The sequence below is a fragment of the Podarcis raffonei genome, chromosome 13, assembly GCF_027172205.1.
Source record: "Podarcis raffonei isolate rPodRaf1 chromosome 13, rPodRaf1.pri, whole genome shotgun sequence".
Lineage (NCBI taxonomy): Eukaryota > Metazoa > Chordata > Lepidosauria > Squamata > Lacertidae > Podarcis > Podarcis raffonei.
Window position 1 is genome coordinate 52,389,281 of NC_070614.1, and position 27,085 is coordinate 52,416,365.

The following is a 27,085-nucleotide window of genomic DNA, read 5'->3' on the forward strand; positions in this document are numbered from 1 at the left end:
AAAAAAGAGACAAAGTAGGTGTTGAGCAGTTAAGAAGGTGTTGAACAGGAGCAGGAGAGGAAGTGGAATTTTTTTGTGGGGGGTGTTTGATGGCTCTGAAGGGGTCAGAGTTGTTCCACCCATGAGGCAAGATGTCTTGGGCCAGCCCTGCTGGGGGACACTGTCATTTGACCGCTCTCTCTCTGTCCTCTTAGATATTCTATTACTCAACGGACATCTTCAAAAAGGCCGGCTTGGACAAACCCATCTTCGCCACCATCGGGGCTGGCGCCGTGAACACGGTGTTCACCATCGTTTCGGTAAGAACCCCCTGCCGCTGTATCCGTGCCTGGCAAATGTTTTATTATAATTTTTATTTTATTGACTTACAAAAATTATACAGACAGCAAAACGAAGAAGCCTAAATTAACATTGCTTTCTACCGATAAGAAATAATACTATTACAATAATGAAAATACTAAAAATACATTTACTTCCCCTTTGGAACTTCTATTCTGGTTACAATATATTACTATTCTATAAGAATCTATTATATCCTTTGCTGTCCCATATCTTATTTTATTTCCCAAATTCAGCCTAACCCTCCCCTCCTCCCACTGCTTCCCTTCAACCGCGTGAGATCTTCCCATCACAATATTTTTTCTAGTTGCTTTAATAAAATAGAATAGCATGAAAACTGTTAAATTATAATTACTTCTTTTGTCCTTACACGCTTAACAATTGCCAATTAAGAGTTCTGCTTTAACACCATATTTCTTCATGTATTCCCCTATGCATTCCCATTCTATATAGAATTTTTGATTGGAGCAGAACCCTGATAGATGCAGTCATTTTTGCCCGGCCAATCTTTATACGCACTTAATAAAAGGTAATAATAGCAATAACCCGTTGCTCGGTCCCAGCGCCTGCCAACCTAGCAGTTCGAAAGCACCCCCAGGTGCAAGTAGATAAATAGGGACCGCTTACTAGCGGGAAGGTAAACGGCGTTCCGTGTGCTGCGCTGGCTCGCCAGATGCAGCTTTGTCACGCTGGCCACGTGACCCGGAAGTGTCTCCGGACAGCGCTGGCCCCTGGCCTCTTAAGTGAGATGGGCGCACAACCCCAGAGTCTGTCAAGACTGGCCCGTACGGGCAGGGGTACCTTTACCTTTACCTTAATAATAGCAATAGGGATGCGGTGGCGCTGTGGGTTAAACCACAGAGTCTAGGACTTGCCGATCAGAAGGTCAGCGATTCGAATCCCCGCGACGGGGTGAGCTCCCGTTGCTCGGTCCCTGCTCCTGCCAACCTAGCAATTCAAAAGCAGTCAAAGCGCAAGTAGATAAATAGGTACCACTCCGGCGGGGAGGTAAATGGCGTTTCCGTGCGCTGCTCTGTTTCGCCAGAAGCGGCTTGATCATGCTGGCTACATGACCTGGAAGCTGTCTACGGACAAACGCCAGCTCCCTCGGCCAATAAAGCGAGATGAGCGCCGCAACCCCAGAGTCGTTCGTAACTGTACCCAACGGTTGGGGTCCCTTTACCTTTACCTAATAATAGCAATAACAGTGCATTGGGAACATAAAAGGAATTCCCCTCCATCAGGCCAGTCGCCCCCCTAGCCCCCCTAGGACCCACAGGTTGAGAAAGGCTGCGAGTTTGGACCAATGTGGTTGTCTCCCAGATGTTGCCTGCTGGACTACAGCTCCCATCATTCCTGACCATTGGGCCATGCTGCCTGTTGCGATTTGGAGTCCGCCGATCTCTGGAAGAATTGCCTCCTGATCTGCAAGGCCTTTGACTGCCTGAACTGCTCTTTCCTTTTTTAATTGTTTCTCTTCTCCACCTCTTTCTCTCTCTCTTTTTTTACATTTTAATTAATTTTTTAACACATCAGTTCCAACAGTCATACAACATAACTTCTCGTCTTATACAATGTTTTTAGACTTCCATCAACACCTCTGATGATTTTCTGTTCTCTATCGCTTATTATGCATTTCTTAATTTCTATATTTCTGATAATTTCTGATTTCTTTCCGCAGCGCCTGTAAGACAGAGTTGTTCCGCCTGGCCTTTGGCTTGGAGCCAATTTGATTCCCTCCCCCTCTTTCTTTTTTCTTTTCCCTTCTCCTACTGCGATGAAGCTACATTTTAATATTTTAATGTTTCAATATTGTATTTTAATTTTGTTTTTAAGTTGTATTCATTCAACTTGTTTTTATTATTGCTTATTAGCTGCCCTGAGCCCAGCCTTGGCTGGGGAGGGCGGGGTATAAATAAAAATTACTATTATTATTATTATTATTATTATATTACATTTAATTATCCTTAACTAATAATTCTCCTCATTATCTTTCTTGCAGTATTTCAAATAATTCACCTTACAAAACTTCTTGCAATCCTACTAGCGTAATCTGTTCATCACAATTGCTTCTCAAATAGTTCGTAAATTTACTCCAGTCTTCTGAGAACCTCTGGTCCCGCAGGCTTCGAATCCTTCCTGTTAATTTATCTAACTCTGCATAGTCCATCATTTTCATCCTCCATTCTTCTTTCGTCGGTAGTTCTTCTCTCCACCTCTTTCTCACAACCGTCTTCATCTTTTCTCTCTCTGCCCCAGGTGTTCCTGGTGGAGCGAGCCGGCCGGCGGACCTTGCATATGCTGGGATTGGCAGGAATGGCCGTGTGTGCCATCCTTATGACGGTGGCCCAGGGTTTGACGGTGAGTAACTGGGCAGAGGACATAGCCCTTCGTCGGCCTAGGACAGCCTTCATCCGGCTGGCACCCTCCAGCTACTTTGGACTACAAATCCCATCATCCAGAGCCAGCATTGCGCTGGCTCTGGATGATGGGATTTGTAGTCCAAAACAGCTGGCGAGCACCAGGGTGCCCTAGGCCTATCCAATGTAGATTTGACTCATCTTCTGTTGGGGCTATTTCATCTGTGGGTCATCGTTTCAGCTCTCGCATACAGGGCCGGATTTAGGTTTGATGAGGCTCTAAGCTACTGAAGGTCATGGGGCCCTTTAGATGTCAAGCTGTCCTTTGTCAACAAGAAATTGTCATTGTTTTTGTGCTGGATATATGCTATATGATAAGGTTAGCAGACAGTCCCTGGATTTACAAATCAGTCCCCATACAAAATCCATTGAAGTTGAAAAGTCTCCCCAGATTCATTGAAAAAAATCTGGTAACCCTACTATATGGTAATTTATGGACCTAATAGGTATCTAAAGCCATTTGCACATAGCAAAATATGTATTTTATCAAAGTAATTGCTACAACCAGTCCATGCAGAATGTAGGCATCCTATATATAGAAAGGAGCAAACCAGTGATATTTTAGGGAGCAGGCGGGGCTCATGACTGACATCTAGGAGCCTACACAACACAAAACACTGTTGCTGTTTGTAGGTTTCATTTTATTTGTTTTTTTATCTTATATTCTGGAAATGTACATCCAGGTTGTTGTTTTCCTTTACATTTTTTGGGGGCCCCCAAGAGAGTGGGGGCCTAAGCTATAGCTTGTTCAAAGGTAAAGGGAGCCCTGACCGTTAGGTCCAGTTGTGGCCGACTCTGGGGTTGCGGCGCTCATCTCGCTTTACTGGCCGAGGGAGCCGGCGTACAGCTTCCGGGTCATGTGGCCAGCAGGACTAAGCCGCTTCTGGCGAGCCAGGGCAGTGCACAGAAACGCCGTTTACCTTCCCGCCGGAGCGGTACCTCTTTATCTACTTGCACTTTGACGTGCTTTTGAGCTGCTAGGTTGGCAGGAGCAGGGACCGAACGACGGGAGCTCACCCCGTCGCTGCGGGGATTCGAACCGCCGACCTTCTGATCGGCAAGTCCTAGGCTCTGTGGTTTAACCCACAGCGCCGCCCGCGTCCCTTATAGCTTGTTTAGCTTATACGTAAATCTGGCACCGCTCGCATATGCCTTGGACATAAAAGGCAAGATACTAGGGCGGAGAGGGTATCCCTGGCTTTTGCCCTTGATTTCATCTTCCTAGTTTTAAAGTAGAATATTTTACGTATGTATACGGCACATTTGCTCGCGAGAGGGTTGACGCAGCGCCTCCCGTTTCTCTCCACGCACCGCAGGACCGTGTGCCGGCAATGAGCTACCTCAGCATGGTGGCCACCTTTGGCTTTGTGGCGTTCTTTGAGATTGGCCCGGGGCCAATACCCTGGTTCATTGTGGCGGAGCTCTTCAGCCAAGGTCCCCGCCCGGCTGCAATGGCCGTCGCCGGCTTCGCCAACTGGACTTGCAACTTCATCATTGGGATGAGTTTCCCCTCGATCGAGGTGAGTTTCAGCCGCTAGCCTGCCTCAGAATCATAGAACTGTAGAGGGTTTTTTGGGTACCCCCAGGGGTCATCTAGTCCAACCCCCTGTGTTCGTGAGCAGGATTGCACGTTGCCTGGTGCCTGAAAGCAGAGCCGGGCATCAAATGGAAAGGAATGTGACACCCAGAATTCAGAGGATCTTCACTCTCACTTCTGGGGTGCCTCGGGGTTCCGTCCTCTCCCCCATGCTTTTCAACATCTACATGCAGCCGCTGAGAGAGATCATCAGGGGGTTTGGGCTGGGTGTTCATCAGTATGCGGATGAGACCCAGCTCTACCTCTCTTTCAAATCGGAACCAGTGAAGGCGGTGAAGGTCCTGTGTGAGTGTCTGGAGGCGGTTGGAGGATGGATGGCAGCTAACAGATTGGGGTGGAATCCTGACAAGACAGAAGTGCTATTTTTGGGGGACAGGAGGCGGGCAGGTGTGGAGACTCCCTGGTCCTGAATGGGGCAACTGTGCCCCCGAAGGACCAGGTGTGCAGCCTGGGAGTCATTCTGGACTCACAGCTGTCCATGGAGGTGCAGGTCAGTTCTGTGTCCAAGGCAGCTGTCTGTCAGCTCCATCTGGTACGCAGGATGAAACCCTATCTGCCTGCGGACTGTCTCGCCAGAGTGGTGCATGCTCTGGTTACCTCCCGCTTGAACTACTGCAATGTGCTCTATGTGGGGCTACCTTTGAAGGTGACCCGGAAACTACAACTAATCCAGAATGCGGCAGCTAGACTGGGGACTGGGAGCGGCCGCCGAGACCACATAACACCGGTCTTGAAAGATCTACATTGGCTCCCAGTATGTTTCCGAGCACAATTCAAAGTGTTGGTGCTGACCTTGAAAGCCCTAAACGGCCTCGGTCCTGTATACCTGAAGGAGCGTCTCCACCCCTATCGTTCTGCCCGGACACTGAGGTCCAGCTCCGAGGGCCTTCTAGCTGTTTCCTCACTGCGAGAAGCCAAGTTACAGGGAACCAGGCAGAGGGCCTTCTCGGTAGTGATGCCCGCCCTGTGGAACGCCCTCCCATCAGATGTCAAGGAGATAAACAACTATCTGACTTTAAGAAGACATCTGAAGGCAGCCCTGTTTAAGGAAGCTTTTAATGTTTAATAGGTTATTGTATTTTAGTGTTCTGTTGGAAGCCACCCAGAGTGGCTGAGGAAACCCAGCCAGATGGGTGGGGTATAAATAATAAATTATTACTATATTATTATTATTATTATTATTATTATTATTATTATTATTATTTCAAACACATGGTTTATATACTTATGTATGTGTTTGCCTTGTACATTTATAAACATTTATTTTATATTTGAGACCTTAGAATTCTTAAGTCAGGGTGGTTTCCCCGTCCTCGGAGGCTCAGGGGGTGACACGTACAAGAACAGGGCCTTCTCTGTGGCGGCCCCTAAGCTGTGGAGCTCTTGAGGTCCTGCGCAGTGCGAGACCTGGCAGGGCTACAGTTTCTCACACTCTTCTCTTCCTCCTCCTTGCAGGGAGCTCTCCACTCGTACGTCTTCCTCATCTTCGCAGCCCTTCTCTTTGTGTTCTTGATCTTCACGTACATCAAGGTTCCCGAGACGCGAGGCCGCACCTTTGACCAGATCGCCGCTACATTCCGACGGACGCCATCTTTGCTAGAACGAGAGATCAAGCCGTACACGGAACTGGACGAACTGAGCCCGGACGCCCATGAATGATAGGGTTTGGGCAGGCGGCGAACCCTAGCGCCCAAAAGGCACGGCAAATGTGGACCGTGGTGTTCAGGGTAGCTGGCAAGAGGTACCAGGATCTGCCTAGCACTTTAATGGTGCCACAAGCCTTACTGGCGCGTGGTCAGAGTTGAACCCTATTTTTTTCTTTGATTTCATTAGGTCAGTTTTTAGCCTGGATGTGTTTTTAATTTCTTTTTTTTTAAGAAAGAAAGGAAAAACATTAATAAAAAGCAGGGTGGGCATTGTGGGGCGTGGGGGACACAGACCCGTCGCCCCACTTTCTTTGTTTCGGAGAACAAGAAGCTCGTGGCGTCGAGCCAGGAGCCACGAGTTCCGATTCTGTAAATAAAGGATCGTGGGGGATTTGCACTGAGAGCGGACAGGAGGCTGACGTGCTGTCGAGATCCAGGAACCGCATTCTCCCCAAAAGCAAAGTTCAAAGGCAGAGGCTGAATTTGAAAAAGGGACGGTGGACGGTGGGGTGGAAGTAATAATTCTTCGGACAGCGACTAAATTAATCTTCCCACCGATTTTCGGGTTATTTATATGTTGACTCCATTTCCGCATCGAGCCAGGGCTCAGCCCTGACTTGCACAAGCAGCTGAGAAAAGAGTGCCCCAGAACATGTGCTGAGTTCTTTCCCGCTCACACCCTAAGGAGCCACGCTCAGGCCTCTCCCATCACCCCGTTTTGGGGTGTGGGGAGGGGTCAGGGCTTTTAGGCCCCAGGGCTGGCCCATCTCCTTCTAGAAATGAAGAACTGGAGGGTGGGTATGAAGAAAACCATCCTTGAATGCTCATGGAGAGGTGATATGGTCAGTAGTGACGTTGCTGGGGTCTCAAGCCCCCCCAAAAAACCATTTTCGCCTGCACCGTGGTTGCCTAGCAACAGCAACAATGGCTGCCCTGGCCGTGTTTAGCAACCACCATGTGTGTTGCCTAAACACTCCTTTGGCACAGTGAAGTAGGGCAGGGGGGGTCAGAATATAGCTCAGAACGGGAAGTAAGGGCACAGACCCCATGTGCTTTAATCAGTGTTGGTTATGGGAACTGTAGTTTTCTAATGGTGCCGAATCATTGGAAAAAAAACCCCAGGTCCATTCCCAGAGTGGTTTAACAATCAGTTCCTCTTCATGGAGGACTCTGGGAATTGTAGTTCCAGGACAGGGACTAGCGGGGTCTCCTAACGACGCTCAGCATCCGTTACAAACTACAGCTCCCAGGATCCTTTGGGGGCAGCCATGACTGTTTAAATTGGTATCAGCTGTGCTTTCAACGTTGTATAGCGTGACTGTGGCCTAAGAGTAGGTGCAGAGAGGAGGATGCGTCACCCATTCTCCAGCTTTGAATGTCAAGGCCATCTCGGCGGATGCCCCCAACAGCTTATTCTGCACTTCTAGAACTCCCTCTTATGAGGAATATTAAACCACCGGCAAGGCCGCTTGCGGAGGATGTCACAGCAATCGCTTCCCCCCAGAACACCCCGGGAATTAAGTTTTCTAGCGGTGTTGAGTTTTCTTTGGCAGCGCTGCCTGGTCTCCTGGTTACTTTGGTTAGCGTTTCGGCGCAGAGAAATGCAAACCGCCATGCGCCATGAATAAACCAAGAGGTCTCACTATGGGCAGAATCTAAAGTTACGTGAGTGGACTTCCTCGTGTGCAACAAGATTTCGCCTCCCTCCATCTACTCCAGAGGGTCCCGCAAACCTTCGAGAGCAGATTATGAGGAAGCAGTGAGAAGATGGTGACAGTCCCATCATGGAAGCCTGTTGCTCTCGAGAGCGCATGGACAGCGCATAGAACCCTGTGGTTTATAGGGCTCTATGGATGGTCCATAGCAGTTCAAAAAGGCTTCCCATGTGAAGAAGAGAATCTGTGGCAAGGATTCCCCCTTCCTTTATTTCTGTGTGGCTTGCTTACAAATTAATGGTCACATTTTTTAAAAAAAACACTCAATCTTAGGTGAGTTCATCCTCTATTATTGCCAACTGATAAATGTTATCAGTTTGATTCCAAACGTATAGCTTGGTTTTCTGGAAGGCGAAACAGTAATTCGCTTGCAAAACAAAAACAGGGGAGAGAAAACCAGGAAGGCCTCTTGGTCCATTGCAACCTGAGCTGGTGGGAAGTCTTAAATTATCCGAAGGGCACCAGGTTGAGAAAGGCTGGTGTACATGTCCACTGTCTTAAAATGGCAATAGCACTCACCTGAGAGGTGCCGGAACTGAGTTCCAGCTGGAAAAATGTCCTGGCCTCACCAGTTACGAAGCCCAACCCCACACCCTACCCCAAGGGCAATATTTGGGAAGGTGAAATAACAAGTTCTCTTCTAGGCAGAACAGCTGCAAGGATATGTATTTATATCGTTTGGCATTAATCGTAAATGGCAAGTATTAAACCGCAGGGAACCTGGATAACCCAGTCGTTTTCAAGTATTGCCAAACTGGTTTGAAACCATTGGTGGTTTTCACCCTAAGCCTCGCAAGGACATCTTTGAAAACACGCTGAGCGTGGGAACACAGGGTTTCCTGGCTGGGAGCGATGGAAATTATAAAGGGATTTTAATGTTGTAGAACAGGTCCTGTGAAGCTGTGCCATCGGAGTCCACACCATCTTACAAATCCAGACTTGAACACGTGTAGTGAACTTTCTAGTGGTTTGAGCTTTGCACTGATTCTTCAGCACTTTTTACCATGGCACTTAATCCCCAAGAGGGCTAGGACTTTTCTATTAAAGGTGGGCTTTTAAAACAAGAGCAAACGGACTGCATCACTCCATAGGCTACGTTAGCCACCCAGCACTCAAAATACTAAATGGAAGCAAGAAAGGGAAAAAAGGGACGCCCACTTTGTAAAAAGGGTTTCCCTCGGGACTGTGCAAAGGATTCTGTTTTCTGTGTATTTAATCAGAGGAAGAGACTCTCGAGATTACAGGCATGTTTGTGTGTGCGTGCGCATGTTAATGTTTGTATTTCCAAGAAAAAAATATTTGTATATAAAGAATAGACTCTTATACGGCTGTTGCTTGCTTTACATTCGTTCTCTCCAGTTCTAAATATTTAATGCATAAGCAATCTGTTCCAAAAAGTAAAAGGAACAGGATAGTTCAAAATGCCACACAGATAATAGGGGAGTTGAGTCTGCGCCGCTACTTCTTAATATTTTCCTTCTCCAAAGTCTGAATCCTAGCACTCAGTAGCTAGAGATACGGGCCTTCCAACTGCCCCTGCTTTTCTGGAAAGGTTAACAATGCCACAAGCTTCTTCGGTGATTGATCACTTGATCACTGTGACCTGTTCAACTTTCAAGGAGTATTTGGCCCTATGTTGCACAACTCCCTTTTTGCTCAAGCCCAGGGGTCAGCATACTTTTTCAGCAGGGGGCCGGTCCACTGTCCTTCAGACCTTGTGGGGGGCCAGACTATATTTAGCGGGGGGGGGGAATGAACGAATTCCTATGCCCCACAAATAACCCAGAGATGCATTTTATATAAAAGCACACATTGTAAAAACACACCGATTCCCGGACCATCCGTGGGCCAGATTTAGAAGGCGATTGGGCCGGATCCGGCCCCTGGGCCTCAGTTTGCCTACCCATGCTCAAGCCCATTGCTGGACGTATTTTTGCATATGAGCAAAGAAACTGGCTGTACTCTCCCACCCGCAAAAAGTCAGTTTTTGCCAAAGAGAGAGCAACTGAGGCTGCTTAATTTTGCTGGGCCTTTACAGTACATGAAGATACGGGGTTGTTTTGGCTTAAGCTATGTCACCGGCCCATGTACTCTAGCGGTGTCTACTTGAATTAACGGCAGCTCCCATGTCTTTTACCCCAAGACTTCCTGCATGCATACAGCACCCTCCACTCCTAAGCTAAGTGGCTCCTTCCCAGGGACTTAAAATTGAGATTATCCCAGCAAACAAATGATGTTTCAGTTATATTGGACTCTACAATATCTTTATAGGAAGGCATTATTTATTACTGGTAGATGCTGGAAGTGCAAAATGCCATGTTGAGGCGTATGATGTGGGCATGTCCAGTGGGATATTCAAGGTGTTGACAATGACATAAGAACTTAGGAGTGGATCAGACCAAAGACCCATGAAATCTAGTATTCTGTTCCCACGATGAGCAATCAGCTGCTTCTGGGAAGCATGCAAACAGGTCCCAAATGCAATAGCACTCCTGTCCTCAAGAACTGGTATTCAGAAGTAGACCCTAATGAGAACATCTAGCCATCACAGCTAGTAGACACCAATAGCCCTGTCTTCCATGATTTTGTCTTAATTCCCTTTTAAAGCCATCCAACTGTGCTCACACTATCGATTTGTGGTTTTATCTATGCACTGTTGGAAAACAGTAGTTCCTTTTGCCTGTCCCAACATTCCGGTTCCTTGGGTTCTGGAAAAGGAGACAAACTTTTCACTTTCCCCAAGCCATACATAATTTTTTACATCTCTTATCAGGTCAACTCTTGCTCACTTTTCCAAATTAAAAGCCCCAAATGTTCCAGCCTTTCCAGTTCCTTCCACAATGCTGTTTCTGAGATGCAGAGACTACAACTGTACGGAGTGTTCCAAGCATTACCACACCGTAGATTTAAGGAATTACAATATTGGCAGTTTTATTTTTGATCTTTTGCATAGTGCTCCTTAACATAGAGCTTGCTTTGTGTATATCTGAAGCTGAATTCCTTTTTGCCCCAATTTGCATTACTTTTATTATCATAATCAATTTATTAATTGCTTTCTAAACAACTGTCTCAAAGTGACGCATACTAAATTTAAAAATAGTTTAAATTGAGCCACATTTTAATGCCTACCCACCCAGTTTAGAGATCCTTTTGAAGCACTTCACAATCCCTTTTTCATTTTTTCGGCTTTGATTTATTTGCATTGGATACTGCTGACCTCTAAACTCCAGATCTATGAATGTTAAAAAGCATAAATCCAAATTCAGATCCTTGGGGCACCCCACTTCTTACAGCCCTCCATGGGCAGAACTGCCCATTTAATTCTACTCCTACTTTAAGAGGACCTGTTATCCGATCCCATGGCCGTGAAATTTGGTGAGAAGTCTTTTGGACTCCCAAAAAGCTTTTGACAAGTACACAACAGGTGGCATTCAGCCAAGTCCTCCTCAGAGGAAAACCACCGAAATTAATGAACCTAAGATAGTAATGTCCATTAATGACACCAGGCTAGACAGGACTTCCCTTTGCAGAAGTGATGCCGATTCTTTTTCAGCAAGACTTCTGTTTCCTTGAAAATTTCAACTTTAATCAAAACATACATTAAGTTTCCCAGAACACACATTAAGCAAAGTGGCCTGTAATATGCTGGGCTCCCTTTTGTTAAAAAAAACTCACTTGTGTTACAGTGATCACTTTCCTGTTTTCAGGTTCCAACACCAAACTTAAAGAGACAAGTTACGTATTTGGTGGAAAACCATAAATTTCACATTTCAGTTCTTCTAGAACTCTGGGGTAGGATATGTTTTGGACCCAGTGGTTTGTTAGCAACCGTGGTGAAACACACCGGACTTGGGCTTCGCTCCAGGACAATGATTTTTGACGCTACCAGTGGTTACTTAGGTCTGATGCTTTCCTGCTCACCACATTAGCAGAAACAGCAACTTCCTTTCTGCAAAAACACTCCCTTGGGAAGCAGTAAGTTAAGGAAATGTAAATTCCTTTTATAGGCTGACGGAGAGTCCTGCTACTACAATAACCACTACATTACTGTCTGCACTTGAGGAAGTTAGGTGCCACCTTTCTAATATTTTAGAAGCCTCTTTTTAAAAAGCAGCCTAGTGTGGGGCTGGTGTTCCCTATGGCATTCTCCCTACTCCTGGAGAATCTCTGACTTCTATCCATCCAAATGTCAGTTGCGGCCCCTCTGCATAGTACTAAGCAAGCAGCAACACTTGCTGCCAGGAACTATTCTCCACTTCCTCCAAGTTATTTTTAAGTATCATGGGGTAGGTCTTCGGATTCCTTAAGATCAAGATCCTCCACATATGCAAAAACCAAGAGCTGTGGGGTAAAGGACAAAGCAGCACCTTAAGGCAACATTTATTTCCTTGTGGGGGGGGGGAGAAGAAAACACAAGGGACACAAAGTCTGTGCAATTTTTCTTTTTACTGACGCCCAAACTGCACACAATGGTTCACACAGGGTGTTCTTCAACAATGGGGGAGAAAAAAGTAACTGAAGATTCAACAGCCAGTTTATTTTTCTCAAACTGGCAAAGCTGTGGGAAGAGGGAAGACAAACCCCTCAGAAGGTTTTTAAAGCAAAGCGAGTTATCTTTTTGGTCAAACTCCCCCCCTCGGGTTTACTAATTTTTTTTTCACATTCAGGGCTTCAACAGCAGCAAAGGGGGTATTGGTGAAGTTTGGGGTCTCTTCAAGTGCAGGATGAGGTAACTTGGGTTGTAGGCACATTGAGGACACCTGTGGAGGGGGAAAGATGTGGTCAGAGGCAGAAAGAGAAGCTGGAAGCAGCAACCTTCAGGGAGCAGAAGTTGTGGGGATGCATTTGCAGAATAGGACATAGGGCTGCTATTCCCATAAGGTAAATACCAAGCTCTAGCAGAAGTACAGAAGTTATGGGGGCATAATAATAATAATTTTATTTGTACCCTGCCCATCTGGCTGGGCTTCCCCAGCCACTCTGGGCGGCTTCCACAAAGATCAAAAATACACTAAGATGTCACACATTAAAAACTTCCCTGAACAGGGCTGCCTTAAGATGTCTTCTGAATGTCAGGTAGTTGTTTTTCTCTTTGACATCTGGTGGGAGGGCGTTCCACAGTGTGGGTGCCACCACCGAGAAGGCCCTCTGCCTGGTTCCCTGTAGCTTTGCTTCTCACAATGAGGGAACCGCCAGAAGGCCCTCGGCGCTGGACCTCAGTGTCCGGGCTGAACAATGGGGGTGGAGATGCTCCTTCAGGTCTACTGGACCAAGGCCGTTTATGGCTTTAAAGGTCTGCACCAACACTTTAAATTGTGCTTGGAAACGTACTGAGAGCCAATGCAGGAATGCAAGTTTCAAGCATAAATGTTTCCCACAATAAAACCTTGAAAATTGTAGTTTATGGTGAGAAACAAAAGTCAGTCTGAATTTTCAGCAAGAAGGTTTAATCCCTCTTCTCAGAGATAACCCCTCAAGCCTCTCAAAGCATCCTCTTGTGCCTTTGAGAACTTAGAATTAATTCAGGAGGTGTGACTTATTCCTTTGCCATGCAGCTCTTAAATGCTAAAAAGCTCCCTTTCAGAAGAGGCCGAAAACCAGAGATGGGGCCCAGCACATCTTGCCATCTTTACTTATTCTTCACTTCTGAAATCATATGCCCAATGAAGCGCTATGACAACAGCAGTGGAACCCAAAGGAAGGGGAAGAAAAGCTAGCTTGCTTCAGGGATTTAGAAGTTTCCATTCAGACTGTTTCCTAGCAGATGTAAGGCACACAAGTGCATCAAATTTGGAAACCTTAGCAGACTGCTAACCTTTTAGGTCTCATCCAGCTATTAGCAGGGTTCGAGCCAATTCCTCTGGCTAACCCACCTCACAGGGTTGCTGTGAGGATAAAATGGGGAGGGGAGACCCCTTATGCACTGCCTGGGTTCATCGCAAGGCACAAAACAAATGTAATAAATCAACAATATCTCTGTTCAGTTTTAGCATTCCTGCCCAGGCGTCCTTACCAGATCACAGCTCTTGGCATCCCCTCACCGTGTGCAGGTTCATCACGCCAGTAGGGCTGGGGCCAGCTCTCCCCCAGGCTCAGGTGTTGAGATCTGCAAAGAAAAAAATAGCCCTGCTGACAAGCCTGTCCCTTTCTGTACTATTAACTTTGCTTCTCTGAAGTTAACTCACGGAGGACACCGTGTGGCAAAGGAAAACATGACAGAGTGCCAGAAAGACATAATAATGGCTCTTAGCCAGGGGTCAGCAAAGTTTTTCAGCGGGGGGCCGGTCCACTGTCCCTCAGACTTTGTGGGGGACCGGACTGTATTTTGAAAAAATTTAAAATGAATCCCTATGCCCCACAAATAACCCAGAGATGCATTTTAAATAAAAGCACACATTCTACTCATGTAAAAACACCAGGCAGCCCCCACAAATAACCCAGAGATGCATTTTAAATAAAAGGACACATTCTACTCATGTAGAAACATGCTGATTCCTGGACCATCCGCAGGCCAGATTTAGAAGGCGATTGGGCCGGATCCGGCCCCGAGGCCTTAGTTTGCCTACCCATGGTCTTAGCCATATGCAGCATAGCATTTTGGGTTCCATATACAGTGGTACCTTGGGTTACATACGCTTCAGGTTACAGACTTCGCTAACCCAGAAATAGTACCTCGGGTTAAGAACTTTGCTTCAGGATAAGAACAGAAATCGTGTGGTGGTGGCACGGCAGCAGCAGGAGGCCCCATTAGCTAAAGTGGTGCTTCAGGTTAAGAACAGTTTCAGGTTAAGAATGGACCCCCGGAACGAATTAAGTACGTAACCAGACGTACCACTGTACTGACAGAAGATGCAGCCTGCATTAACCAGAATTCATGCACCTTGGTTTACAACACGGAGAGGCAAAACCTGTGCCCCCTCCCCACATGCCGTAGGACTGCAACTCCCGGCATCCCGTCCAGGAACATCTCTGGTTAGAATAGGGCTTGCTTGCTTCTGTGAATTTGTCCTGGGAATGGAGGACTTTAAGGGAACTAAGGGCGTTTCACTGCCAGCATCTACTTACATCCACAAGCTGTTGCTGGATCTCCGGCAGCGGCTGGGAGGGACTCTCCTGGGCTGGGGAAGCAGGCTTGCTGGCTTCCACCACTGCTTCCTGAGCCATCGCAGGTGTGCTAGTGGCAGGGGTGTCTCCACCAGCAGCAGCAGAGCTTGGAGCAGGCTGCTCTTTGGTAGCTGTGGTAGCCTTAGGCAGGAAAAAAAGCAGGGTTAGGTTTCTGAATAGAGATTGGCATTGACACGCAGGCCATTTTTATGTTTGGTAGTTAAATGCACATGCAGAGTGCGCAGTTCCTCAGGATCTACAGAAACCTAGCTCAGTTTATGGATGCCCCTCACCTATGTAAAAGTAAGGCACAGGATCTTGCCCATCACACAGCCCTTCTGAACAGTGAATGGGAGATTTGGATACTGAGAAAAAACGAGGCAGCTTTGCCACGTCAGCAGGCAGAACCCTGTTTGCCTTGTTTAAATTTATTGCGAGGGTTGAGCATAGGAGCCGTGGGTATAAATAAAGCAGATGACAGGGGCAGCTCCCCACCCCAGTAAAAAAGGAAAAAGAGAGGGAGTTGGAAGTGAAGGAGATTCGTTTTGCCTCTCTGCTTTATAATATCCCGCAGTTGGGACAAACAAATTTGCAAGTAAGCACTGGCTATATTTCACCTCTTTTCAAATTACTTCTACTTCCATTTAGGAGAGAAGACTATAACTAGCCAGTTTCAAATCCCACTGCTTTAAGAAGATTAACCTATGTTTACAGTGTACAGAACACATTGCTTTGTACATCTTTTAAGCCAATGGTTGCAGACTTATCTAGAGAGCTTTGGTGAGCAAGGTTCCTCCTGTTCAGAGCATTTGATGAACACTTGGGTTAAGATAAAGAACCCACTCTCTTTAGATTATTATTTATTTTTTTAAGTTGCAACATATTTTATTATTCCAAAAAGGAAAAAAGAAAAAAGGAAAATCTCTTTAGATTATGTTTCACCAGGGGATGCCTTTATTTTTAACTGATGTGAGCTGCTTTGGGAGTTGCTAACTCTCTGAAACAAAGAAAAAATGTAGTAAAGAAATACAAAAATAAATAGATAAGGCTTCCCATCTATCTCAGCCATTGAACTTTTAACAAATGCACTAAACAAGGCCGTGTTCTAGAGCTTCCAAAGTGACTGAGACGGAAGAAGAGGCCAGAGATCCCATCCTATCCATCAGTAGGATCAATCAGTAGCCCCTGGATCTCACCTCAGTTGCAGTCTGGCGGGCGGCAGCTGTTTGCTGGCGCCTGCGCTGGAAGTAAGGTCGGTTGCGCTGGCGCTGGGGCTCAGGGCGGATGCCGTCCGCTGGGGCTTGTGCCGCCTTTGTCTCCCCATCTCCTCCCTCAGTGGTGGGCTGCTGCGGTGGACGGGGGCGGAAAGGTCTGGAAAAGCAAAGGATAGTCACACTCTGCTTATGCAGCCGCCTCCTCCCAGATGAAATCAGGTCGCCCCTCACTCTGGCTATGCTCAGGCATAATTTGAAAACTCACCTTTGCGTTCAGGTCTTTGGAGTATGCTTGGTCTCAGGGCTGTATTACCTGCTGTTGCTTTTGTTGACGAAGATCAGTTTGTGGTTTAAAAGTTTTTTATGATTAATGTATTGTTTTAAGTTGTTAGACACCCCATTCTCCCTTCTGGGACAAAGGGCAGGATATAAAGAATATAATGAAAACATTGAAGAAAGACTTAGTGGCTGAAAGGAAGCAGGAGGTTATTTAGCAACATGGCTTAAGAACTTAAATAGAAAACTCCTTGTAAACAGTAGCTCCTCAAATGGAAGGTGGGGGAGAAAAGCAACTGGAAGAGGCTGCAGATTTCAAAGCAGGATATGCATCTCCTCTTGAAACTGTTTATGAGATATTAGCAGAGTAGACCCTTTCCCATCCCTTTCAAAAATGCACCTTGCAGAGAGCTGTCGTTTCCATCCTGGAAAAGCAGAGGAGCTGCCATATACAGCCGTACCTTGGTTTTCGAACAGCTTAGTTCTCAAAAGTTTTGGCTCCTGAATGCCGCAAACTGTTCTGGTTTGCGAACTATTTCTGGAAGCTGAACGTCCGACAGGGCTTCTGACTGGCTGCAGGAGCTTTGGTTTCCAAACATTTTGCAACGGACTTCCAGAATGGATTCCGTTTGACCTCCAAGGTACGACTGTACTCCCCTTATTCCTTTAAACACTATGCTGTTCCTTAAAGAGTAGGGAAGGTTCTCTTGTACATCAAACATGTGAACAGCACACAAGGGACACCTGCCTAAATAACCTTACTCTTTGCTTTGATCATGTGGATGTAGGTCCCCAAAGGGGATATTGTGAAGGGAAAGATGGTTTGTAACTGAAATACCAGCCTTGGTGTTACTGGTTGAAGTCACAGACATGACGGTGCTGCCTGCAGCTTTACCTGCGGTATCTGGGACGGAAGCGAGGGGCTGGGGCTCTCTCACCAGCCTGGATCTGCTGTTGCTGATCTCCCTCAGGCTGGGTGGCATCTTTGGGTTCTGTGCTTTCACTGCCCTGAGGGAGAAATATCACAATGCCTTCAGTTACAGAAAGGTAGCCGTGTTGGTCTGCCATAGTCAAAACAAAAAATTTTTTTTCCTTCCAGTAGCACCTTAAAGACCAACTAAGTTAGTTCTTGGTATGAGCTTTCGTGTGCATGCACACTTCTTCAGATACACTGAAACAGAAGTTGCCAGATCCTTCTATTCTAAAGAATAAACGGACATAAATCGGACATCAAGAATCACAAGACAGAGAAACCAGTAGGAGAACACTTCAATCTCCCAGGACATTCTATACAAGATCTCAAAGTAGCTGTTTTACTACAAAGGAATTTCAGAAATAGACTGGAAAGAGAAGCTGCTGAATTGCAACTCATTACCAAACTTAAAACCATGGAGAGACCTGGTCTGAACAAAGACATCGGATTCTTATCTCATTATACATGACAAAGCCATTTTTCACCTTCTCACCCCTTGCTTTTTCCCCGTAAGACCTATTGCAGTCGTTAAGAGTCGTCAACAGGCTCATCACAGCTATCTGCCAATCACCCATTCCCACCACCCTTCTGAGTAATACCCCTCCCCACCTTCTCACTATATAGAAGGATGTGGCAACTTCTGTTTCAGTGTATCTGAAGAAGTGTGCATGCACACAAAAGCTCATACCAAGAACTAACTTAGTTGGTCTTTAAGGTGCTACTGGAAGGGGGGGGATTTTTTTTTGTTTTGACAATGCCTTCAGTTCCTCAGGGTATTATCCCAAACTGCTCTTACCCCCAAGGCCAGAAGAGCCACTTAGAACCATTGGTACAATACACCTGCAGCAAAGGATGGCAGGTGAACTAATGTCAGGGTACTGGAAGAAGCAAAGACCACCAGTGTCGAAGCAATGATTCTTCAACATCAACCTCACTGGACTGGTCATGTTCAGATGTCTAATTATCGTCTTCCAAAGCAACTACTCTATTCTAAACTTAAACATGGAAAGTGTAATGCTGGTGGTCAACAAAAGAGGTTCAAAGACTCTCAAGCCAAATCTATTTCTTTTATTTTATTATAAACACTGACAACTGGGAAACTCTAGCCAGCGAGCGCTCCAATTGGAGAACAGCCTTTACCAAAGGTGTCATGGACTTTGAAGACACTCAAATTCAGGATGAAAGGGAGAAATGTGCTAAGAGGAAGGCACGCTTGGCAAACCCTCACCGTGATCAACTCCCACCCGGAAACCTACATCCCAACTGTGGAAGGACATGTGGAACCAGAATTGGCCTCCACAGCCACTGTTAAGAGTGTGTTCAGGGAAGACTATCTTACTCAGCTACAAGTGATCGCCAAAGAAGATCATGGCTCAGTGCTGAAGGCCATTTGCCACAATGACATTCTATACAAATTCACTTATGTGTAGGGCTGTGTTTTGTGTGTGAGTGAGATCGCAAAGTGTTACTCCCACAATGGCTGGAAAAAGACTAGATATTCTGCTTCTCCCACCTCTCAGCAGGTTCTCTAGCGAATTCCAGCCCCACAGAGGACTCACTTCTGCTGGCTGGGCCTGCTGCTGCTGGGCTTGAGCCCTAGGCCCCCGCACAAATCTCCGGCGGAAGAAAAATGGTGGGGGGCGCCTCCTTCGGGGGCGCTGCTGTACAGCATCATCAGCCCTCTCCCCCTCGCTGACCGTCTCTGCGGCCCCTTCTGTTCGGGTGGCATCCTGTGGCTGTTGGGCCTGCCGGGGCCTGGGGATGAACCTGCGAAAGCGGCGGCGGTTGGGAGCATAGCGGCTGCCCTTCACAGGAACGCCGCCTGGACCAGTCACATTGGCCGCCTCAGCCCCCTGCAAAAGAAAACAAGGAACAAAAGGAGTGGAGAGAGACTCTTCCATCGCAGTCTTCAACGGCTGGAAGGCTAGCGCCACAGTCCTCTTACCTTCTCTCCTTCCACAACATCAAACTCCACCGTTTCCCCGTCTCCCACACTTCGGAGGAATTTACGGGGGTTGTTCCTCTTAATTGCCGTCTAGTGAAGCACAGAGAAGACAACATGAACTTTTCGGGAAGGCGATGTAACTCATGCTACATTCTCAAGTTTCTACCAATTCCCAAGTTAAACCCTTTTGTAAGCACCAACAACAAACCATTTTGGCTACACCAAGTTTCTGGGATGCAGCATCGCTCTTCCTTGAGAAGTTGGGAAGAAAGCAAATACCTTATTTCCATCAAACCGTTACAGACAATGCACAGGAACTATATGCTAACTGAATTAAACTCTCAAACAATTGGAGATAGCTCTTTTCAATGTTCTTTTATAACGACCAGCAATTAGGAATGCAGGCTTATTTGGCTACTGATGCAAGTTTTAAGAACAGAACATTCTCCAAACCATGTGCGTAGACAGAGTAGTCCAAGAAGAACCATGTTGCTTGAGGTTTACAGGAATAATAACTTGTAGCAACTGAAGTTCTTCTAAAGCTTTATCTGGATGACAATGCTAGCCTACCTTAAAAGAGGAGCTCCTAATCTACAAAAGAGTTGCACATCTGTTTAATAAGTTACCCATCCAGTTTAGTAATACAAGCTTTGCATCCTTAAAGCTTAGTGCCTATCTAATGGATATCTGATCAGAGGTCAAGAGAAGGATTTAGGGGGGTCTCTTTAATTCAGATAATGATTTCCACATCTAGGAAATTTCCTCTAGGAAATCCAGTAGAACACCATAATTCAGATTTCTGTTTGCTGACTTATTTACCACATGGAACAAGCTTGTGATTGAGACACAAGCCGACAGTATAACAGAGAAGAGGGCAAAGATAATGAACTTTAGTGTGTTTCTTACCTGGTGCACAAACACATCCTCCTTGGTATCATTCCTGTATAGAGGGAAGGAGAGGGAGACAAAGCTCAGAATACTGGGAGGGTGAGTGTTCTGGATTTCATGTACGCCAAATGAGGGCTCAAATTAGGGAGTGGGGAGGTATGAGTACTGCAATCCTCTACCAATTTTAGCCAGATTCCATCTCCCACAGCTTGGAGGCAGGGAAGTAACAAAAGGCTTGTGGGGGGTAATACCCCACCTGACCCTGCTGCAATTTGAGTAATGTGCCCAGCACCCACAACACAACTTTAACGTGTCTACTCCTATACCAGCCTATGGTCACGGTCACTACCACCATACCTGCTTGGTACCTCTTCAACTGGGACAGGCGCCCAGCTAACCTAGTCTGAGGAAGCTGAGAGAAATGAGACACAGGCATTGTTTTCCACAAGCGTAGAAGGAGAACCATAACTGATCAGTTTCAGGTAGGTGTTGGTCTTCCGTAGTTGAAACAAAAAAAAAATATTCCTTCCAGTAGCACCTTAGAGACCAACTACGTTTGTTATTGGTATGAGCTTTTGTGCGCATGAACACTTCTTTATTTTGTTTTCATAACTGATCAGGTGATGATGCATGTGATAGCTATTAAGTTTCTACTGTATATTATGAGAAGTTTGAAATTCAGAATACAGAAATTCCCAGTCTGACAACAGGTCTCATTTAAGTTAAGCACTGCTGTTACACACACACACACACACACACACACACACACACACACACACACACCATCTGAAAGCTTCTAGCTCTCTGCTCTATCACCCTCACAAGAAATCCATGCTATTAGTATTAACAGTGGCTTTCTGCTAGCATAGCCAATTCCATTTACATACAGCCACCCAAAGAGGGCATCATAGTACCAACACACAGCATGGATAAACATCCCAAGTCCTTGGCTGGCTTGCTGGGAGTGTCACAGCTCTGCTTGTTGGCTTAATCAGCTGTTTGTATTAGCCAAGCCACACACTGGCGTCTGACAGATTAGTAGTCCAACCAAGCAGCCCAGATTTCTAAAATCACACACGAGCAAACAGTGTTCTATTTGTAAGGGGATTCAATCAAATGCACAAAGGTCCAAGGAAGCATCTTCCGAGCATTCAGATATAGATAGACCTGTTAAGGAGTTCTTGTGTTTCAGTACATTAGTTCTACAGGGATGTACTGGAAATCCTGCTCAGGTATGCTCAAGTCTTTCACTAGAGTTATCTTGGGTGGGGCACAAGAATTTTTCTGCAAAAGAGCAGACCAGCTGACAATTTATGGGTTAGTATTTGCTCTTGTGACTCAGAGGCTCTCTAAGAGAAATTTAGGAACCGAGGAGCAGCTCTGTTTTGTGGCGCTAGGCTTAATTTCAGGCTCAGTTCACCTAAGAGAAAGTTCATTTCCTTGAAGTGCAGCTCTCTTCCTTGCCAATTCACAGCCAACATTCAAAGCAAACTGAAGATATAGCTACTAGTCAGGGCTTTCTTAAGCATATATGGTGCCGGGGTGTAAAGATCCAATCCCAGGCGCACAGAAGGGTGGAGCTGGCCAGTCGCCTCAGCGTCTCGCTGGCTCGGTCACCCCCAAACTCGCAGCGCAGAGCCGCCTGCAGCAGAAGAGCCCGCCATGGCGCTCCGACCAATGGACGGGCTCTTCCCCGGACTCAACTCTCAGGCCCCAGACTCGTGGCCTGGGGCCCCTGAGAGCCCGGCACCCTGCACCCCTAGCGCCTATGGGTAAGACAGCCCTGTTACTAGTCAAGCCTGGCCTCCTTTACATTCCCTTTTTTACCATCAGCCACCGTAGTGGGAATCTACTGAAGGGGACTTTCTTGAATGCTACTGTACTCAGGTCCTGCTTGCAGCCTTCCGATAGGCATCTAGAAGAATGGGGTGCCTGACCAGATGGGCCACTGGTCTGATCCAACCGGGTTCTTTTTTTATGTAATCATTGTCAATTTATTATTTAAGTCAATAAATTTCAATAGATTAAACTACTGTAGAGTTGTCTTCCTTAAGAGTTTGGTTGTAAAACTCAAAGTTTTGCATTTTTTTGATCAGGAGTTGAGAGAACTCCAGCTGCTTCTGACCTCCAGAGATGAAGAGTCTGTTGCAACCAAGCCTGTTCCTCCTTAGGGAGGAAGCATGGAACGTAAATCAAATTTATAAATTCATAAGCATGTAAAATAAAAGGCCCCAGAGTTTCATGCATCTTCCAAGCCTTTGGGGAGGTAAACTAGGCTCACCTGTTTATAAATCCATAGCCATTGCGGACGTTGAACCATTTCACAGTGCCCTGTACCTGGGTGGCTGCAAGTCGTTGGCAGGAAAGAAAGAAAATTCACATGTTGAGAGGCAGATACACTTCCACCCACCTGGTGAAACATCTTTCCCTTCTAAGCACACCTCCAAGCCACTTCCATACCCCAATACTACTCTGCAAGCATTAAGAGTTTGGGTTCAGGTCAGGCGTTCCAAAACAAGCTAAGATTTGCCCCTAGGTAAAGGTAAAGGTACCCCTGCCCGTACGGGCCTGCTAGGTTGGCAGGCGCTGGGACCGAGCGACAGGAGCGCACCCCGCCGCTGGGATTCGAACCGCCGACCTTTCGATCGGCAAGTCCTAGGCACTGAGGCTTTAACCCACAGCGCCACCCGCGCCCCAAGATTTGCCCCTAAGGCTAGCTAATTTTTATTTCAACCCACTACAACTACGCAGTTATCACATACTTCTTTGTTGTATGACCTTGGGGCGGGGTTGTGAGTGGCTTAAAGAGGGTGGCACAGAAATGTTTTAAAACAATCTAGTAGACACCTAGCTTGGCAATATACAGTCCCAGCTTCTCTAGGCTTTAAAGAAGCAATACACACTTTTAAGTTGGTGGTCAAGTCCCTCAATAGACTTTCAGGAGGCAGAATTCTCATGGCTCCAACTTCATTTGCATCAGTTTCAACTGCCAGAGGTCTAGCCATGTGGCATAGTGGTTAGAGTGTCAGACCAGTACCTGGGAAACCAGGGTTCAAAATCCCCAGCTATGAAGCTCATTGGGTAACCTTGGTTCAGACACTGCCTCTCAACCTAACCTACCTCACAGGGTTGTTGTAAATGAGGAGGGGAAGAAACATGTATGACACCCTGAGATTTAACAATAAAAGTAAACTAATGGGAGGTTTTAGCTCTCTATAAGGCCAGGTAATTTAAGCAAAAATAACACCTTTACTCTGAAGCAAACAGCCCCATATCCATTTCTCCCATGGAACCCTAGACACGCCCCCTCACCAGCCCCAAATCAGGAACACTTCTGAGCATCCTACCTACATAAGTGCTTATCCTGTAAAAGGCTACAGCACACCATTCAGGCATCTCTTTATGATTGGGGGATGTGAGAGAGGTGGCAGAGTTTGAACTATTTCCAAGCCAAAAGGGTCAAAGCAAGGGAGGAGCCATAGCTTCACCAATGGGCAACATGCATTGCACACCAGTGCCAGATTCAAACCCTAATATCTTCTAATTAAAATTAATTAACTCTTGCATTTACATCCCACTTTCAATGAGCTCAAGGTGGCATGTGTGGTGAGGTCCTTTCCCTCTTAAAGGAACCAGGCACATGCATGGGCATAATGGGGAGCGGGCGCAGGGGGCAGTTGCCCGCCCCAAGCAAGAGGAAAAAACGCTTAGCTGACCAATCGTGTCACAGATAGTTCCGCCGCCCCGCCCCCCACAAAGCCTGGCTACGCCCATGGGTACGTGGAAAGCTATTTCCCGGGACTAGAGAAATGTATCCCAAAGTGTGACATGTATACCCCTGTGTATTCAAAAGGGTTTCAAAATGTACAGGGCAAAAAAAAGCAAAAAGCTGCAGAATGCGATTCAAACACAAAATGGTATTAATTAAAACTTTTCCCAAATTATTTCTGCCCAAGAAATAGTACGCTGGTAAGACAAACTCTCAAAAGGGGTGCACTATTATTGTAAGTTTGGGAACCGCTGAACTAGAGCAACAAATTTAGCCAATTAAGGATCTAGCCAATTAAGCCCCAATCTCTTGGGGGAATGGCCCCCACCCTCTCTGGTGCCTTGCCCTTCTGCCCCGCCCACAAGCCCTTAAGTTACCCCCCTGCTCCACACCTCAGTCAGTTTGTTTTAAAGGGCTCCCAAAGTAAACTTTGCCAAGTTAGTGTTTTTGTCAAATGAGCCACAATGAGGCCCCCACTGCCTAGCCGCCTCTCTGCACCCAAATGACTCTGCTCACAGACCCTTAAGACTCTCCCTGTTCTCAGGACCTCGAAAGCCTGGTCTGCTATAATTTAGTCTTTGCTTTTTTTAAATTAAAAAAGTGCTGCTATCACAAATTTTGGGCAGTTAGTGGTTTTTGCCACAGCGCTGCCCCTTACCTCAAAGCCTGACCTATATAGCTCTTTTCATTTTAAAAAGTGCTCCTAATGCAAACTTTATCAAGTTGGTTCCCCCTCCAAAAAAGCTGTAAAGTTTTTGGGGCGTGGCTCCCACCCTCCCAGGCCCGCCTCTGCCCAAGTGACCCTGCCCACAATCCCTCAAGCCACACCCCTGACCCACACCTCGGAGCCTAAGCTTCTCAAGCACTTTTTTGATTTAAGAAGTGTTCCTACAAACTTTGCCAAGTTAGTGGGTTTCGCTGTCCCACTAGCCCCGCCCCCAACCTCTTAAGCCACACCCCTGTCCCACACATCAGAGCCTGACCAAATCAGCACTTTTTTAATATAAAAAACTGCTCCTGCCATAAACTTTGCCAAGTGTTTTTTTGCCACTATCTTTTTGGGGTCCAGCCTTCATCCTCCCTGACTCACAGCCCCGCCTCTGCCCAAGTGACCCCGCCCACAATCCCTCAAGCCACACCCCCTGCCCCACACCTCAGAGTCCAGCTTCTCTGAAGCACTTTTTTCATTAAAAAAGTGTTCCTACAAACTTTGCAAAGTTATTGCGGTTTCCCCTCCCACCAAAAAACCCTTGGGCACCTGCCCCACTAGCCCCGCCCCCAAGTGACCCCGCCCCAACCTCTTAAGCCACACCCCTGCCCCACACCTCAGAGCCAGAGTTTCTCTAAAACACTTTTTTCTCTAAAGCTCTACTACAAACTTTGCCAAGTTAGTGGGGTCCCCCCCCCAAAAAAAGATCCCTTGGGCACTAGCCCCGCCCCTAACCTCTTAAGCCACACCCCTGTCCCACACATCAGAGCCTGACCAAATAAACACTTTGTAAAAAAACACCTGCTCCTGCCACAACCTTTGCCAAGTGTTTTTTCGCCCCAAACTTTATGGGGACCAGCCTTCAACCTCCCTGACTCATAGCCCCGCCTCTGCCCAAGTGGCCCCGCCCACAATGTCTCAAGCCACACCTCTGAGTCCGAGCTTCTCTAAAGCACTTTTTTCTCTAAAGCATTCCTACTAGAAACTTTGCCAAGTTAGTGGGGTCCCCCCAAAAAAAAAAACCTTGGGCACCTGCCCCACTAGCCCCGCCCACAATTGACCCCGCCCTCAACCTCTTAAGCCACACCCCTTCCCCACACATCAGAGCCTGACCAAATAAACATTTCATATAAAAACCTCCTCCTGCCACAAACTTTGCCAAGTGTTTTTTCGCCCCAACCTCCCTGACTCATAGCCCCGCCTCTGCCCAAGTGACCCCGCCCACAATGTCTCAAGCCACACCCCTTACCCACACCTGAGAGTCCAGCTTCTCTAAAGCACTTTTTTCATTAAAAAAAGTGTTCCTACAAACTTTGCCAAGTTAGTGGGGTCCCCCCCAACAAAACCCTTGGGCACCTGCCCCACTAGCCCCGCCCCCAACCTCTTAAGCCACACCCCTTCCCCACACCTCAGAGCCTGACCAAATACTTTTAACATAAAAACCTGCTCCTGCCACAAACTTTGCCCAGTGTTTTTTCGCCCCAACTTTTTGGGGGACCCGCCCCCCCAGTATCCATGACGCCCCGCCCCCTCCCCGCGCCCCGCCCCCCGCGCCCCTCCCCCGCTCCAGAGCTGGGCGCTGGCCCCGCCCACCCTCAGGCCCCTCCCCCTCCCTGAGGTGCTGGCGGGGCAAACGGTTCCCTCAGAGGGTCTCTCGGCCCTCCCTCCTCAGCCCCCTCACCTAAGACGCGCTTGGCCGCCTGGCTCCGCGCCGCGGGTGCCGCGGGCAAAGCTGCCGCGGGCGGAGCGGGCTTGGCCACGCCGGCCGCGGGCTCCCCCGCGGGGCTCTCCCCGGGGCCGGTAACGGCTCCTCCTCCGCCTCCTCCGCTCTCCACAGCTTCGCTCAGCATCCCCGCCGGCTGCGTCCGCCTCTCCGCCGCCTTCTCCTCCACCTGTTGGGTGTCCGCCTGCCCGTCCGTTGGTCCCGCCGCGGCCGCCGCCGAAGCGCCCCCTCCTCCTCCTCACCGCGCGCCCGCCCGCCTGCCTCTGCCGCTGCCCGCCTCGCGCCCGCCGACACACCCTCGCCCCTCGCCCAACGCCCAATCAGCAACGGCCGCCGCTCGCTCGCACGCCCGCGCGCCCTCCGGCCAATCAGCACCTCGCACCTGCCTACCGGCCGCGCTGACCACCCCCCTCCCCTTTTATATATAGAGAGATGATAAGGCAGGGGCGGGGCGTGCGGGGGAGAGGCACGCCCACGCCCCGCGGCCACGCCCACGCCTCTCGCTCCCATTGGACGGCCGGGTCCCGCTCAGGTGCTCCGCGGCCACGTGGGGGCCGGAGTGGGATGAAGGACGCGATGCAACGCCGGGAGAGAGAGGAAATCCAGCGCCCGCGGCTGGGATGGCGAGGCGATTAATTGCTGGGCGTAATCAGCCTAATCAAGGTCCTGCGAAAGTTTTGCACCGCGGGGAGTTTTTTTGCTGGAGGGGAAAGCCTCCGCTGCAAATCGGCGGGATTTGCTTCCGAGTAGACCGGCTGCGGGGCTGT

The 27,085-nt window shown here is 47.7% G+C and overlaps 2 protein-coding genes across 3 annotated transcripts in view; one reads left to right on the forward strand and one right to left on the reverse strand.

Annotated features, from left to right (window-relative positions):
• Nucleotides 1-6,977, forward strand: part of SLC2A4 (solute carrier family 2 member 4) — a 48,081-nt gene extending 41,104 nt beyond the window's left edge. For both annotated transcript variants that reach the window (XM_053360627.1, XM_053360626.1), the window contains exons 8-11: nt 195-299; nt 2,599-2,700; nt 4,076-4,279; nt 5,812-6,977. In XM_053360627.1, the coding sequence (XP_053216602.1) occupies nt 195-299; nt 2,599-2,700; nt 4,076-4,279; nt 5,812-6,015 (615 nt within the window). In that variant the 3' untranslated portion in view covers nt 6,016-6,977. The remainder of the gene's footprint in view (nt 1-194; nt 300-2,598; nt 2,701-4,075; nt 4,280-5,811) is intronic.
• A 5,392-nt stretch (nt 6,978-12,369) lies between these two features.
• YBX2 (Y-box binding protein 2) lies at nt 12,370-26,566 on the reverse strand. The gene is made up of 10 exons (XM_053360641.1): nt 26,277-26,566; nt 22,399-22,462; nt 20,136-20,169; nt 19,230-19,319; nt 18,844-19,137; nt 17,207-17,319; nt 16,018-16,192; nt 14,783-14,962; nt 13,731-13,823; nt 12,370-12,477 (listed from the first exon to the last, which is right to left on the reverse strand). Exons 1-9 carry the CDS (start codon nt 26,443-26,445, stop codon nt 13,773-13,775), a joined length of 1,170 nt encoding a protein of 389 aa, XP_053216616.1. The 5' UTR covers nt 26,446-26,566; the 3' UTR covers nt 12,370-12,477; nt 13,731-13,772.
• Between the last annotated feature and the right edge of the window lie 519 nt (nt 26,567-27,085).

Bases quoted from the DNA above. Each gene is read 5' to 3' on its own strand.
- YBX2 (XM_053360641.1), bottom strand. From the start codon at position 26,445: ATGCTGAGCGAAGCTGTGGAGAGCGGAGGAGGCGGAGGAGGAGCCGTT. The intron at 19,138-19,229 runs GTAAGAGGACTG...TTTCTTTTGCAG, and splicing joins ATGTTGTGGAAGGAGAGAAG to GGGGCTGAGGCGGCCAATGT. The intron at 17,320-18,843 runs GTGAGTCCTCTG...TTTCTCCCTCAG, and splicing joins AGCAGGCCCAGCCAGCAGAA to GGCAGTGAAAGCACAGAACC.